Genomic DNA, 12,927 nt, shown 5'->3' with positions numbered 1-12,927 from the left:
TCAGAGAGTTGCAACCTTTTGTAGAGATGGGGTAGGGATGTAGTGGGGAAGAATACACACAGCATCCGTGATGTTTTATTCTTAAGCAATGTGGTAGATACACTGATATTCATTATGTTGTTCTCTATGCCTTTAAGAATGCCCAATATATCTCCTAATTTACTTTTAAAATACAGGTTTAAAATATGTAGAATCTTTCTTAATACATAAATATAAAAAGCATAAGGCTACTGTTTATTGGGTCTACTGTACTTCCTGGGCATTCTTATAAAGGAGCTCTTGGAATCAATTTTAAAGCATATAATATTTTTAAATTAAAGCTTTAAATGGAAATATTTGAAAATCTAATTTAAAATAACTATTATGAAAAGTTGAGCCTTATTCACTGTCTTTATTCATGGGCATTCTCTCCTGCAATCCTTCCCAGCACCTCATGCCCGTGTGGCACCAGCATAAACATAACAGAGCTGGCTCCAGCACTCCTGCTCCTAACCCATACACCGCGTCGTCCAGCTCCACACCACACACAGCCAATTCATGCTTCTCTTTCTTCTTTCTGTATTAAAGACTGGAAAAGAAAAGCTACTTTCTTGCTTTTTCAATTCCAAACTAATTCCACACAGCCAGTAGAAAATTTGGCTATTCATACTCAAACCTTGAAAACATCAATATGCAAAAATGGCAATAAATTTTAAACCTCGACATGTTTTATTGCCCTTCTGCTCAAGAGTATCATACCTAATCCGTCTTTAATGGTTAGACTTGACATTTTGCAATTATTCTACCACAATACCAGTTCTGTTATAGGGTGAAAGGTGAACTATCAAAGAATCAGATGTTTCTTGACTTTATTAAATCATACTGAGAGATCAGTATCTGGAGAATAAGTTTAAATCCAATTATTTTAAGCTTAAAACGATCAAAATTCTAACCATGGCTTATATTTTATATTTGTAAAGAATTTTAGAAGATTCATTGAACTGAGTTACGTTACTTGTTGATAATGAAAACAACCCAGAATAGGCTTTCTTCTTGAAAAGCATATAATGTTTTAAAATTAAAATTTTAAATTGAAATATTTGAAAACCTAACTGAAATAACTATTATAAATATTCGAGCCTTCCTTCACTGTCTTCCTGCAATACATTTAAGATGTTTAAAGCTACGGAGGAACACAAGCAATACTACTGTTGTCCTTGCAATTTACTGGGAAACTGGCAGCCATTTTTTTCAGGGCACTAAATAATCATTTATCAAGTTCTGTTTATCTTCTGTAACTGAAGATATTGATTCAAAAAATTACAGTTCCTTTTAGACTGATTTTTATCAAGAAGATGCTTTTCTTGTCCCTTGGAATGAGAGAGTATAAAAGTGGTTACATTAGAATTCATTTGTCATGTTGTCAGCTAAAGGAAAGCTGAGGACAGAAGACGGGGCTAAGTCTGGGTGTGAGTGGCACGAAGGAGCCTGCAGCTACAATCACAGGCGCACACACCTCGATAGAGCTGGGAGGGTGTCCGAAAAGTCTAGTCTGAACTTGCCTCCTACAAATTAGAACTACATTCATAGAACAGTAAGGACTAAACTTAAACCCCTAGCCTATTTGTTTTAGTTTTTATCTTTTAATGATAGGAATAGGATTCAGATCTTGCCCGAGGCCCATTGAACCCAAGAAGGAAGGTACCTGCCAAAAAGGACTCCTTGTGGGTAACTGGGTCCAAATTCATAACCCAGAGTCCAGCAGCCATTATCTAGAGCGGCCCCTCTTCACAGAGGGGTCTGCCACACCTCCTGCGCGGTGCTCCTGCCCCAACAGAACCTTACAAAGGAGTTCTTGGAACCTTTTTCTGACCAATCGCCTGAGACCTGCCCATTCCATCGGAGCCGAGATGTGTCCTCATTTACATCTTTGCTGACCAATCAGAGCAATTCCATAACAACCAATCAGAATGCACAATTCCAACCAATCAGGGCAGTGCTATTCTGTGAACAGTTGGATTCCTTATTTGCATAAAAATGGACCAATCGGGGTCAAGGGCAACCACTTTCCCTATATAAGCGGGTTTCCTGGCCTCTGGAGGGAGCGCACTTTGGATTTGTGCCCAGCTTGCCAACTGTTTACCTGAATAAAGTCCTTCTCTTTTCTGTGCCCCCGACTGGGGGCTCCTGTTGGCACTGGATGAGGGGGCAGAGAATGTTTGTGGACCGGCCCCTCTTCCAGAACCAGGGCCTGACCTTCCCAGGGGGCTTGGGCTCTTGGGCGCCAGAGCTGGGGAGACAGAATATTGGAGGGCTGAGTGGACCGCCAGTATGGACGGAAGAATCCGGAAAACAATCCCAAGTAGACCATGGCCTACTTAGAAGTGTGGCTTGCTGCGCCTTGAACGAGGCAATCCATCATTCCAGAAGCTTCCCAGGGGAGGATCTGCCCTGAAAAGCCCCTCGGCATCGAAGGTAGCGAGTGCCTGTGTCCTGGAGCCTCTGGGCACCAAGCCGCACCCTCCCCGCCGCCGCCGCCGCCCACCGGACAGCCCCTCGCTGGACCCCGCCGCTCAGGGAACCACAACTTTATTTCCAGGGCCTGGCGATGACGTCACGCCTCCCCTGTCTAGCATCGCGAGACTTTTACCCCCCCTGCCCCCCCCCTCCCAGCCCACCCCCAGTTCCCTGCGCTCCCAACCGCCGGCGCCCGCTGCTGTGCGGCGGCGGGGATGGCGAGCCCCGGAGCCCGGGCGGTGCCGATCGCAGCGGGGCCGCCATTGGATGGGGAGGCCTGAGGGACGGGCCAGCGTGGTGAGCCAGGAGAGGCCGAGGCTGTGGCCCCGGGAGAGCGGAGGCCATGGACGCCAACCTGCCGAGGCGGCGGGAGCCCGGCAAGTCCCTGCGCATCAAAGTCATCTCCATGGGCAACGCCGAGGTGGGGAAAGTGAGTACCGGGCGGGGGGGCGGGACCGCAGCGCAGCGGAGCGGCGTGCCGATTGGCTGCGAGGGCGGCCACTCCACGGCCCGAGGCCCGGCCTCCTCCCCGCCCCTGGGAAGGCCGGGGTCTCTTTCTGGGGGACGGGGCGCCGGGAGGAACACTCTCCTGACCTCTTTGACCTCTGGGTTGTCGCCTCCTCCCCCGACGTCACTCTTCCTGAGAAGGTATCTTCTGTGGCCCTTCACCCTCGAATGTACCCCAAAGAGAGGAAGGAGGCCTAGACCCTAACGTCAGGCCGGCTACTGGAAAGAAGGCAATATTACCATTATTTGCTAATGATATGATTGTTTTTCTCGAAACCCAAAGAGAATTAACTGAAAAGCTATTAGGAACAGTAAGGAAATCCAATAAGGAAAAACTAATAGGCAAAAATTAATAGCTTTACTATATAAAATTATAAATTGTTTAGAATATAAAACTGAAAAACTTTTAATTTACAATAAAAAAATAAAATAAAAAATAAAGGGGACCCATCCGGGACTTGGAGGTGCAGAATGGAAGTTTAGTTGCCCAAGCAGTGCCTGGAAGCCGCAGGGAGTTTGCTGGGGTGCAGGGAGGACTGGGGGTGGGTACAGTGTTTCTCTGCGGAGCTGGAGCCCAGAATCGAGCATTTCAGTCCTAAGAAAGCATCACGGATGCGGACATGGTTCACGGGGGAGGCGCAGGGGGCCTCTAGAAGCCTGTTGCCTTTCTTAAAAATATATATATTTTATTGATTTTTTGCAGAGAGGAAGAGAGAGGGATAGAGAGTTAGAAACATCGATGAGAGAGAAACATCCATCAGCCGCCTCCTGCACACTCCCCACTGGGGATGTGCCCGCAACCAAGGTACATGCCCTTGACCGGAATCGAACCTGGGACCTTCCAGTCTGCAGGCCGAGGCTCTATCCACTGAGCCAAACCGGTCAGAGCTGCCTTTTTTTTTTTTGCAGGTTGGTTTGGTTTTTGGTGGTGTCACCACATCACATTAGTGACAGGGACAGGATTAGAACCTGGGTCCTCGCCCTCCCACTGCAAAGCTCTCCATGGTGGCCTGCCGTCAGAATCGGCTGGGAGCAGGCTCTCCACAAACGTTAATGAGATGCGTAAGCCAGTGCCTTGCACATACAGTTAATGCTCATTAAATGTTTATTAGCGTCTTTCCTTTCTATTTAGCAGCATTTTTACTGTTTATGTATCTGTGTGGATAAATGTAAGTACTAACAGCATTCACTGAAAGGCAACATTTACTGAACATCAGCTATGTGCCAGGCATTGAAAAGAAAAGAATAAAATGCCTTTTGAAGGTTATGTACTAAATTGGCAAAGTGAGCATGCATTGCTTTTGTAACTTGACTATGGCTTAATGGTGCAATATTAGAAATAGCCCCACATTCCCAGTGTCACTACATTAATTTATTAGTGCAATTAGGTAAGAGAAAGAAATAAAACATGAAGTACTGGAAAGAAGGCAATATTATCATTATTTGCTAATGATATGATTGTTTATCTAGAAACCCAAAGAGAATTAACTGAAAAGCTATTAGAAACAATAAGAAAAACCAATAAGGAAAAACTAATATACAAAAATTGATAGCTTTACTATATAAAATTATAAATGTTTGGAATATATAACTGAAAAACTATTTTAATTTACAATAAAAAACACACAAAATAAAGTGCCTAGGTTTTAAATTGAGAAGAACTAGGTAGGACCTGTATGAAGAAATATTTCATATTCTGCAAAGGGACATAAAATTACCTAGCCAAATGGAAAGATATTTCTTCTTAATTAGAATCACTCAGTATTATAGAAATGTTAATTCTTTAAATTAATACACAAATATAATTCAATTCCAATTATACTTTCAGTAAGGTTTTCCTTCATAACATAATAAAAGGTACTAACGTCCTTCTGAAAAATGAAACATGAAAATAACCAAGAAAATTGTGAATAAAGAAATGAGAGGAGACTAACGCTACCAGATATTAAAACACCTTTTAAAGTTACCAAGGTTTTCCTATTGATACTGGAGAGGAAATATAGAGACATTAGTGGAATAGAATGGAGTCCAGAAATAAACCCAAACATATGAGGAAATTCAGTTTACAACAAATGTAATGAAATCATGGGAACATAGAAACCATTGAGTACGTACTTTTGGAATAATTACCTACTATTTGGGAGTAGAGTAGATTCCTATTGCGTTCCTTTCTCAGGAATAAATTTTAGGTGAATAAAAGATTTAAACGTAACACATTTTTTCCCTTAGTTATAAAAGTACATACTCATTTTAAAGAATTTGGGAAATGTAGAAAGATATACAAATAAATAATTGTAAGTTAAACATTAAGGAATGCTCTAGTAAATAGTCCTTGGATCAAAAAGCAAATCAAAACAAATAACAAAATAACTATAAAGCAATAAAAATGAATAGAATCTATACCATAACCTTCAGGACAAAATTAAAGCTGTCGTCAAAGGAAAATGCATTATTTTATTTCTAAAGAAGAGAGATAAAAACCAAAGGAATTTAATGGTTGCCCAACTTTGTGAGTATACTAAAAACCATGGAAGTGTACACTTTAAAAATGTGAATTTTATGGTATGGTATATCTCATTTTAAAAAGCTAATGGAATTTATTTCTTGATACATTAGGAAAAGGACACAACGTAAACCAAAAGAGAGAGGGAATTCTCTGGAATGCCTAATGACAAAGTGCCTAAAATCTGTTTAAGAAAAAAATAGAGAAAGCAAAAAGTTATAAGATTTGTATTGAAAAGGAAACAGTCACATACTAGAAGAGATTAAAAGAATGATTAGAGAATACTACCTACAGTTCTATGGGAACACATTTTAAAATGTAAAGGAAATGGAGGATTTTCTAGCAAAATATAAATTACCAAAGTTGACTCAAAAAGAAGTAGAAAGCCCAATTGACCAGTTACCCCAGAAGAAATTAAGAGATTTATCATTGCCCAAGGGGGGGGGCTCAGTGGTTGAACGTTGACCTATGAACCACGAGGTCACAGTTTGAGTCCCAGTCAGGGCACATGCCAGGTTTCGGGTTTAATCCCCAGTGTAGAGCATGCAGGAGGTAGCCAATCAATGATTCTCATCATTGATGTTTCTATCTCTCTCTCCCTCTCCCTTCCTCTCTGAAACCAATAAAAATATGTTTTAAAAAATGAAATCAATAAAATAAAGAGATTTGCCATTTAAAAAGCTATCAGGCTCATGAATAAGCCTTATTTAAGCTTTAAATAACATAATTTCAGTTTAAGTTATTCCAAGGCAAAGAAAAATATGAATAGGACTCAAATTTATTATAGGAAGTCATGGAAACTTAAATAGCAAAAATTGATACAGTATGAAAATGATATACCAATTCTACATAGACATAGAGATTCATAATTTCAAAATATCAACAGAATTCAACAATAAAACAAATAATTGCATTATTATATGAATGCAAACATGGCTCAATATCAACATGTCAACTCCATAATTTGTTATGTCAACTGATTACTGGAGAAAATATTTCCAGTACTGTAAAATTATTTGATATAATTAGTCAATTCTAGTAAACACTTTATGATAAAGCAATATTTATTATCAATCACCAGCAAACATATCAAATGGTAAAATGTTAAGGCGACTTCCATTAAAAATACGTACAAAAAGGATACTTACTATTTTCCTTTATTACTCAGCATTGTTTTTTAGAGGTTCTAGAGATGAAATAAGAAAAAGGAGATTCCGTGCCCGGAATTCGTGCTCCTATCTCTCTCTCCCTATCCCTTCCTCTCTGAAATCAATAAGGATATAGTAATAAAAAATTTTTTTAAAAAAGAGGGTGCTGTTGTTACTAATGCCTTACTAGGGTGCTGTTCTCAGAATATCCACAAGAGGGCACTATTGCACTTAATACCTTACTACGGTGCTATTCTCAGAAAGTCCATGAGAGGGCACTATTATGCTTACTCCCTTATTAGTGTACTGTTCTCAGAAAATCCACGAGAGGGCACTGTTGCACCTAATCCCTTACTAGGGTGCTGTTCTCATAATTTCCACGAGAGGGCACTATTGCACTTAGTGCCTTACTAGGGTGCTGTTCTCAGAAAGTCCACGAGAGGGCACTGTTGCACCTAATCCCTTACTAGGGTGAGTTTATTAAGTCCTTTTTATAGTAACTGTCCTATTTAATTGAGATTGAGGTTCATCAGGAAAGTATTTAAGTAGATCAAACTCCATTATCAGCACTTCAAGTAAATGGTAAGTTTCATAAGTGCTAAGGATTATTATTAATATACAAGTCATTTTAAATTGGTTTTTCATTGGCACTGATCTATTCTGCAGAAGATATAAAGAAGTAAAATACTGGTGCATGCCCTCATATAGTTTACCATTTAGCCGAAGAGATAAAGTAAATATACACATGTGAAATGGTAATTAACAATGCAAGGCAGTGTATGACTAATGGCAATGCATAGGGTGTGTGTGTGTGTGTGTGTGTATGTAAAGTGCTAGGGGAGTTCAGATGCAGACAAAATCTCTTATAACCTGAGTGCTGAGTTCGAACTGGACCTTAAAGGATAACTAAGATTTGAAAAGACAAGGGAAAGTTTATTCCAAGTAGAAGGAAAAGTAATGACAAAAGTCAGGAAGTCAGGTCCTGGAAGTTTTGCAGAAATGGAGAGTTTATATAGAAGGGTTTAGACCAGTGATGGCGAACCTATGACACGCGTGTCAGCACTGACACGCGTAGCCATTTCTGATGACATGCGGCCGCATGCCGAGGATGAAATATTTGCTGCTCCTGAGGATGAAATATTTGCGACTAGAGTCTTGGAGTTAGTTTTTTCCTCAAAGTGACACACTACCCGAGTTATGCTCAGTTTTTTGGCGAAGTTTGACACACCAAGGTCAAAAGGTTGCCCATCACTGATTTAGACAGAGAAGGCAGATTAGGGTCAGATTACAGAGGACCTTGAATAACAGACAAAGGAATTTGGATTTTGAAGTCTTGGCAATGAAAAGCTTTCTGAGATGAAATAATGTTCGTGGTGTGCAGTGTTGGCTGAAGTTGGGAGGAAAAGGAGCCGGAAGACGAATGAAGAAGTTCCTACGGTTGTCTAGTACACGATGACCTAAACCAGAGTGGGACTGATGGCTCTTGGAATGAGGAGAGAGATGGAAGGAACATTCACAAGATTTAGAAAGGCTCAGGATCAAACACGACTTTAACCTTTTGATCCCCTGTGATTGGGAAAATGGTAGCAGTATTAATAGAAGTAAGTTGTCAGCAGGATGCGCTGTTTTACTTGTTGAATTTGCGGTAACAGCAGGACATCTGAGTAGAAACTAGTCTAGCAGATATGTGGAGATGGGGATCTAGTCTTGGGAGGGAGGTCAAGGCTAGACTTAGACATTTTGTTGTTGTTGTTGTTGGAAGTGGAGGAGGACTTGTCTGGCTGGCGTGGCTCGGTGGTTGAGTGTCAGCCTGTGAACCAGAAGGTCAGGGTTCGATTCCGGTCAGGGCACATGCCCGGCATGCGGGCTCAATCCCCAGTGTGGGCTGTGCAGAAGGCAGCCAGGCAGTGATTTTCTCTCATCAGTGATGTTTCTATTTCTCTCTTCCTCTCCCTTCCTCTCTGAAATTAAAAAAAAAATTTTTTTAAACACACACAAAAAGAAAGAAGAGATCTTCAAAGAAAAGAGCACAAGGATTGAGAACTAGCACTCATATTTTATATTAAGGGGCGAATACAAAATAAGTTTTCTTTAAAATCTTCACTTTTAGCATTTGTTTCAGTTATTTTATACTTTTGCCTCTAAAAAATGCTTTCTCATAGTGATGAATGAAGACACCAACCATGTGAAGAAATGTGTTTATTTTGTATATGTTCTCAGAGGCTATTTACTAAAAGCATGTATTTTCACCTTTTTAGAGCTGTATCATAAAGAGATACTGTGAGAAAAGATTTGTGTCGAAATACCTTGCAACAATTGGAATTGACTATGGAGTCACAAAGTGAGTATATTGTAAATTACATAAAAATCCAGAACGCTTCTCAAATGCTCTGTCTGGAAAGAGATTCTGAGATCAGTTGGGGAAGAGTAGGAATGAGCTTACAGACGCGCAGAGCTCACATCCCTCAGCACCGTCAGGCGTGCCTTCCTCCCGAGCGCATCCCATTCGGCAGGCCTTGCCATGGGTATGACCTGCCGTGGAGCAGGTCAGCATAGAACCTAACAGGCAGGTGTCACTTTCCAGGAAACGTGTTTCTGTAGAAGGAGGTCCTATTAGCAGGTGTGTTTTTAGAGCATTTTGAAATATCCTCTAAAAAGTCTAAATATTATGGGGGAAATTTTCTATCAGAGAACTTGATTGATTGGTGATCTTCAGAGCCTATTGGACTTGAGAAGAGAGATGATCCAGGAAGAGTGAAATTGGGTATAATTGAGGGTTTATTTGGAGATGAATCGAGAGTGGATTGAGTTGGAGAGGAAGCATTACATTATGGGAAATAATACTGCCAGAGTAGAATTGAGGTAGACAGCACCCCCTAAAGGTGGAATCTCAGGCACCCGCTATTCTGGCCCCCATTTCCCTTTTCTCCCCCTCCCCCCATCTCTCTCCTTATATTCCTTACACCTTCACTCTCCATCCACTGAACTGCCATCATGCTGTCCTAGCGGGTGCCAGTGTTCACTCTGCACCTGAAATGGCCTTCCCCTCATCGCTCCACCTGTCCGTCCCTGCACGGTGTAAAATACTCCTGTCCCCGCAGGGCCTTCTGAACACTCCTTCCTCATCAGGACTCAAATCCTCTCTGCTTATGGTACTTACCATAAGTGTCTTTGTGTTGTGATTATGATTTGTGTATATTTAATGTCTCCCGCTAGATTGTAAGCTCTGTGAATAAGGGCAATTAGTGTAAATGATCTCCAAGTGCCTGGCTCGGTGCTTGTACGTAGTAGATGCTCAATAAATATTTGTTGTTAGGTAAGATGGATATATCCGAGTAGGAAGTTTGCAAGATTAGAATATTAGAGCAACCTTCAGAAAGGTAGATTGGGGGGGGGGGGGGTATCTATAGTGCAGGGCACAGGATTTCATCAGTGATGTGAGGGGATCCTGTTTAAGGCGGTTTTGTTTTGGATCACATAAGTTGCTACTTTATTCATCTGAGAAATGAGAATCACCATATTATGCCACAGAATGGTCGTCTATTCAACACACTCTTCTGTTTCTGGCTGAAATTTTTTTTGGAGAAGGTGGTTATCCCTGGTGAGTCAGGAGGATATAATTGACAGAAACCCAACTCGGATGAACTCCAGCAAAAAATTAAAAGGACGTCAATTCACAGAATCCAATTACGCAGATGGAGCTGGGCCTCAGAGATGACTGGAACCAAATATAGCCAAATCATTTCTCCCTCTCCCTCTCTCCCTCCCTCTCTCTCTACCTTTCTCTCTCTCTCTCTCTCTCCCTCCCTCTCTCTCTACCTTTCTCTCTCTCTCTCTCTCTCTCTCTCCCCCTCTCCCTCCCTCCCTCCCTCCCTCTTGGCTTTCTCCACACAGCTGCCAGCAGCTCTCAGGCTCACGCTGTACAGTTTCCTTCTGGCGAGGGAGCGAAACTAATATTCCAAGTTTAAAGATGCAGGGAAGGTTTTGGTCGTCAGGTAGGACAGACGCCTTTCCCAGCTTGGTCAGCTGTGGGGTCACTGAGAACATCTGAACTACATTGGGAGAGGAAAGGGAAGAGGGGTACTCTTTGGCCATTAAAATAATAGATGCCCATTCCGTCTGTCCTGTTTTCATTATGGTGAGCCTCAGATTTCCGTATTCTTAAGAATTACCTATAGAGTTTGTCCCTGTGCAGATTCCTAGGCTGAGACTCTGACTCCTGGGTCTAAAGTGTTTGCGCTCTCAGCCCTCCCAGTCAGGACGCAGTGGTCTTCAGGCCCAGCGTAGGGAAGCACTGCCCTGAGGTCATGAGTTGCCATTTTTCTTAAGGCAGGTTTCTCTGGCTTCGAAACTAAATGGACCTCTTTGAGTTTCGTGTGTGAGCACACTTGTGTTACTGTCTGACTTTATACTTCAGTTCCATACCTTCTCAAATGCTCTCTCTTTAAGGTAAAATTTTCTAATATAAATTACTAGAGGCCCGGTGCACGACATTCGTGCACGGGGCGGGGGGGGGGGGGTCCCCTCAGTCCGGCCTTCACCCTTTAGCAGTCCAGGAGCCCTCAGGGGGTGTCTGACTGACGGCTTGGGCCTAAGCCGCAGTCAGATATCCTTAGTGCTGCTGCGGAGGTGGGGGAGGCTCCTGCCATCACGGCTGCAGCCCGACTTGTGGCTGAGCGGCGCCCCCTGTGGGAGAGCACTGGCCACCAGGGGGCAGCTCCTGTGTGGAGAGTCTGCCCCTTGGTGGTCAGTGTGTACCTTAGTCGTTGCGCCATTTGGTCGATTTGCATATTACCCTTTTATTATATAGCATTATGCCAGATCTTTTGTAGATGCTCTCAAACTCTTATTTTGTTTTGTCCTGCTGTTCTCACGTTCTCTTTTATTAGATGGATTCTGATTTCACAAATGTGCTTCTTGTGCTGAGATATGGAAGAGAACTCAGCAATGAGGGAATCTCAATAAGATGATGAGTGGTGGCTAGTTTGACTTCAATATACAAACACTAGACAACAACTGGGAAGAAGGGAGCGGGTGCCGATGTCCTGGTTCCCCCCACACACACACCCCGGGAGAGAGTCGTACCAATGCCAAGACTGAAATATTTACTTAAAAAAGACGCCCGTTGGTTAATTTATTGTTATAATCTCTGTTCTTTAACTGTAGTGTGAATTATTTATAATGTTTTATTCATTCATTTTCCAGTAGTGATTTTTCTCTTTTTTTAAAAGACTAGAAGCAAAAATGCTATAATGTTAACAGTAGTTAATTCTAATGTAAATGGTTATTATTTCCCTTTTTGTTCTGTTCTCTATTTCCAACTTTCTGGGGGGAAAAATTGACTATTGCTGTTGCTCAAATGAAAATAACAAGGAAATTAAAAGGTGGGGGAGTTATGAAATCAAACGAAGGACTTGTATGCATGCATATAAGCATAAACAATGGACGCAAAACTCTGGGGGGGGAGGGCATGTGTGGGTGTGGGGTGGGGGGGTAATAGTAAGATATGTACACATATAATACCTCAATAAAAATATTTAAAAAAAAAAAAAAGAAAATAACAAGGAAATTAAACAGGTATTGTTAATAATATAATCATTGTTACTGTTCTGCATGGTAACCAAGTAAAACCAGGAGTAATTAAGGTGTCTTACTAAGGGAAACAAAATATTTTGTTTTCCTTCATCTCGCTCCTACTTGTCCCAAGTCAGTTTTTCTTAGTCCCACAGTCAGAACCACCCTTGGTTAGAGAAGGGGTGGATGTGAGACTTGAGGGCAGTTGGAGGGAAGTGAGTGTCTGTGCCAGGCGGGCTCGGTGTTGTTAAAATCAGGAGTGGGGTGGCCTGCCGGGCGGCTGGCTCCTGTGGCAGGATGGTCCGGGGTCGGGAAGAGGCACGGAGAAGCTCTTTGAAAGTTCATACACAGACACCTTCAAAACTTACAGTGACAGGTATTACAAGTGACGAATAATATGAATGTGAATGCAGAAACCATGACCTTCTTTGGGTTTTGTTTTTGTTTCCTGTGAACATTTCAGGGTACAAGTGAGAGACAGAGAGGTCAAAGTGAACATCTTTGACATGGCTGGCCACCCCTTCTTCTATGAGGTAAGAGCGCCTTTTTGAGGAAACCTGTCCCCAGCACCGTCCGTGGTTTAGCCAAAGACCCCGAGTTACCTGAGACAACCCATATTCAAATCGTGTGTAACAACAACGAGGTTAGCTGGTGTGCGACATTCCAACTGTTAAAGGACTGCTGCTTTGCACTTCGTAC

The 12,927-nt window shown here is 42.1% G+C and overlaps 2 protein-coding genes across 9 annotated transcripts in view; one reads left to right on the top strand and one right to left on the bottom strand.

The window, feature by feature from the left end:
• The window catches only part of EFR3B (EFR3 homolog B), a 97,730-nt gene extending 95,951 nt beyond the window's left edge, over nucleotides 1–1,779 (bottom strand). For both annotated transcript variants that reach the window (XM_008162363.3, XM_054728447.1), the window contains exon 1: nucleotides 1,685–1,779. The gene's annotated coding sequence lies outside the window, so the exon portion shown is untranslated. The remainder of the gene's footprint in view (nucleotides 1–1,684) is intronic.
• Nucleotides 1,780–2,674: 895 nt separating this feature from the next.
• Nucleotides 2,675–12,927, top strand: part of DNAJC27 (DnaJ heat shock protein family (Hsp40) member C27) — a 28,099-nt gene continuing 17,846 nt past the window's right edge. For 6 of the 7 annotated variants that reach the window (XR_008558573.1, XR_008558572.1, XR_008558574.1 and 3 more), the window contains exons 1-3: nucleotides 2,675–2,926; nucleotides 8,913–8,995; nucleotides 12,692–12,761. Coding sequence is in view for 3 of the 7 variants with exons in the window: in XM_008162364.3 (XP_008160586.2) it covers nucleotides 2,840–2,926; nucleotides 8,913–8,995; nucleotides 12,692–12,761 (240 nt within the window). In the remaining 4 variants the exon portion in view is untranslated. The remainder of the gene's footprint in view (nucleotides 2,927–8,912; nucleotides 8,996–12,691; nucleotides 12,762–12,927) is intronic. The other variant, XM_054728253.1, reaches the window with a different exon arrangement.

This window comes from Eptesicus fuscus, chromosome 16 (assembly GCF_027574615.1).
Source record: "Eptesicus fuscus isolate TK198812 chromosome 16, DD_ASM_mEF_20220401, whole genome shotgun sequence".
Taxonomy (NCBI): Eukaryota; Metazoa; Chordata; class Mammalia; order Chiroptera; family Vespertilionidae; genus Eptesicus; species Eptesicus fuscus.
Note: the sequence above shows the minus strand (reverse complement) of the source record. Positions and strands in the feature narration are given on the sequence as shown.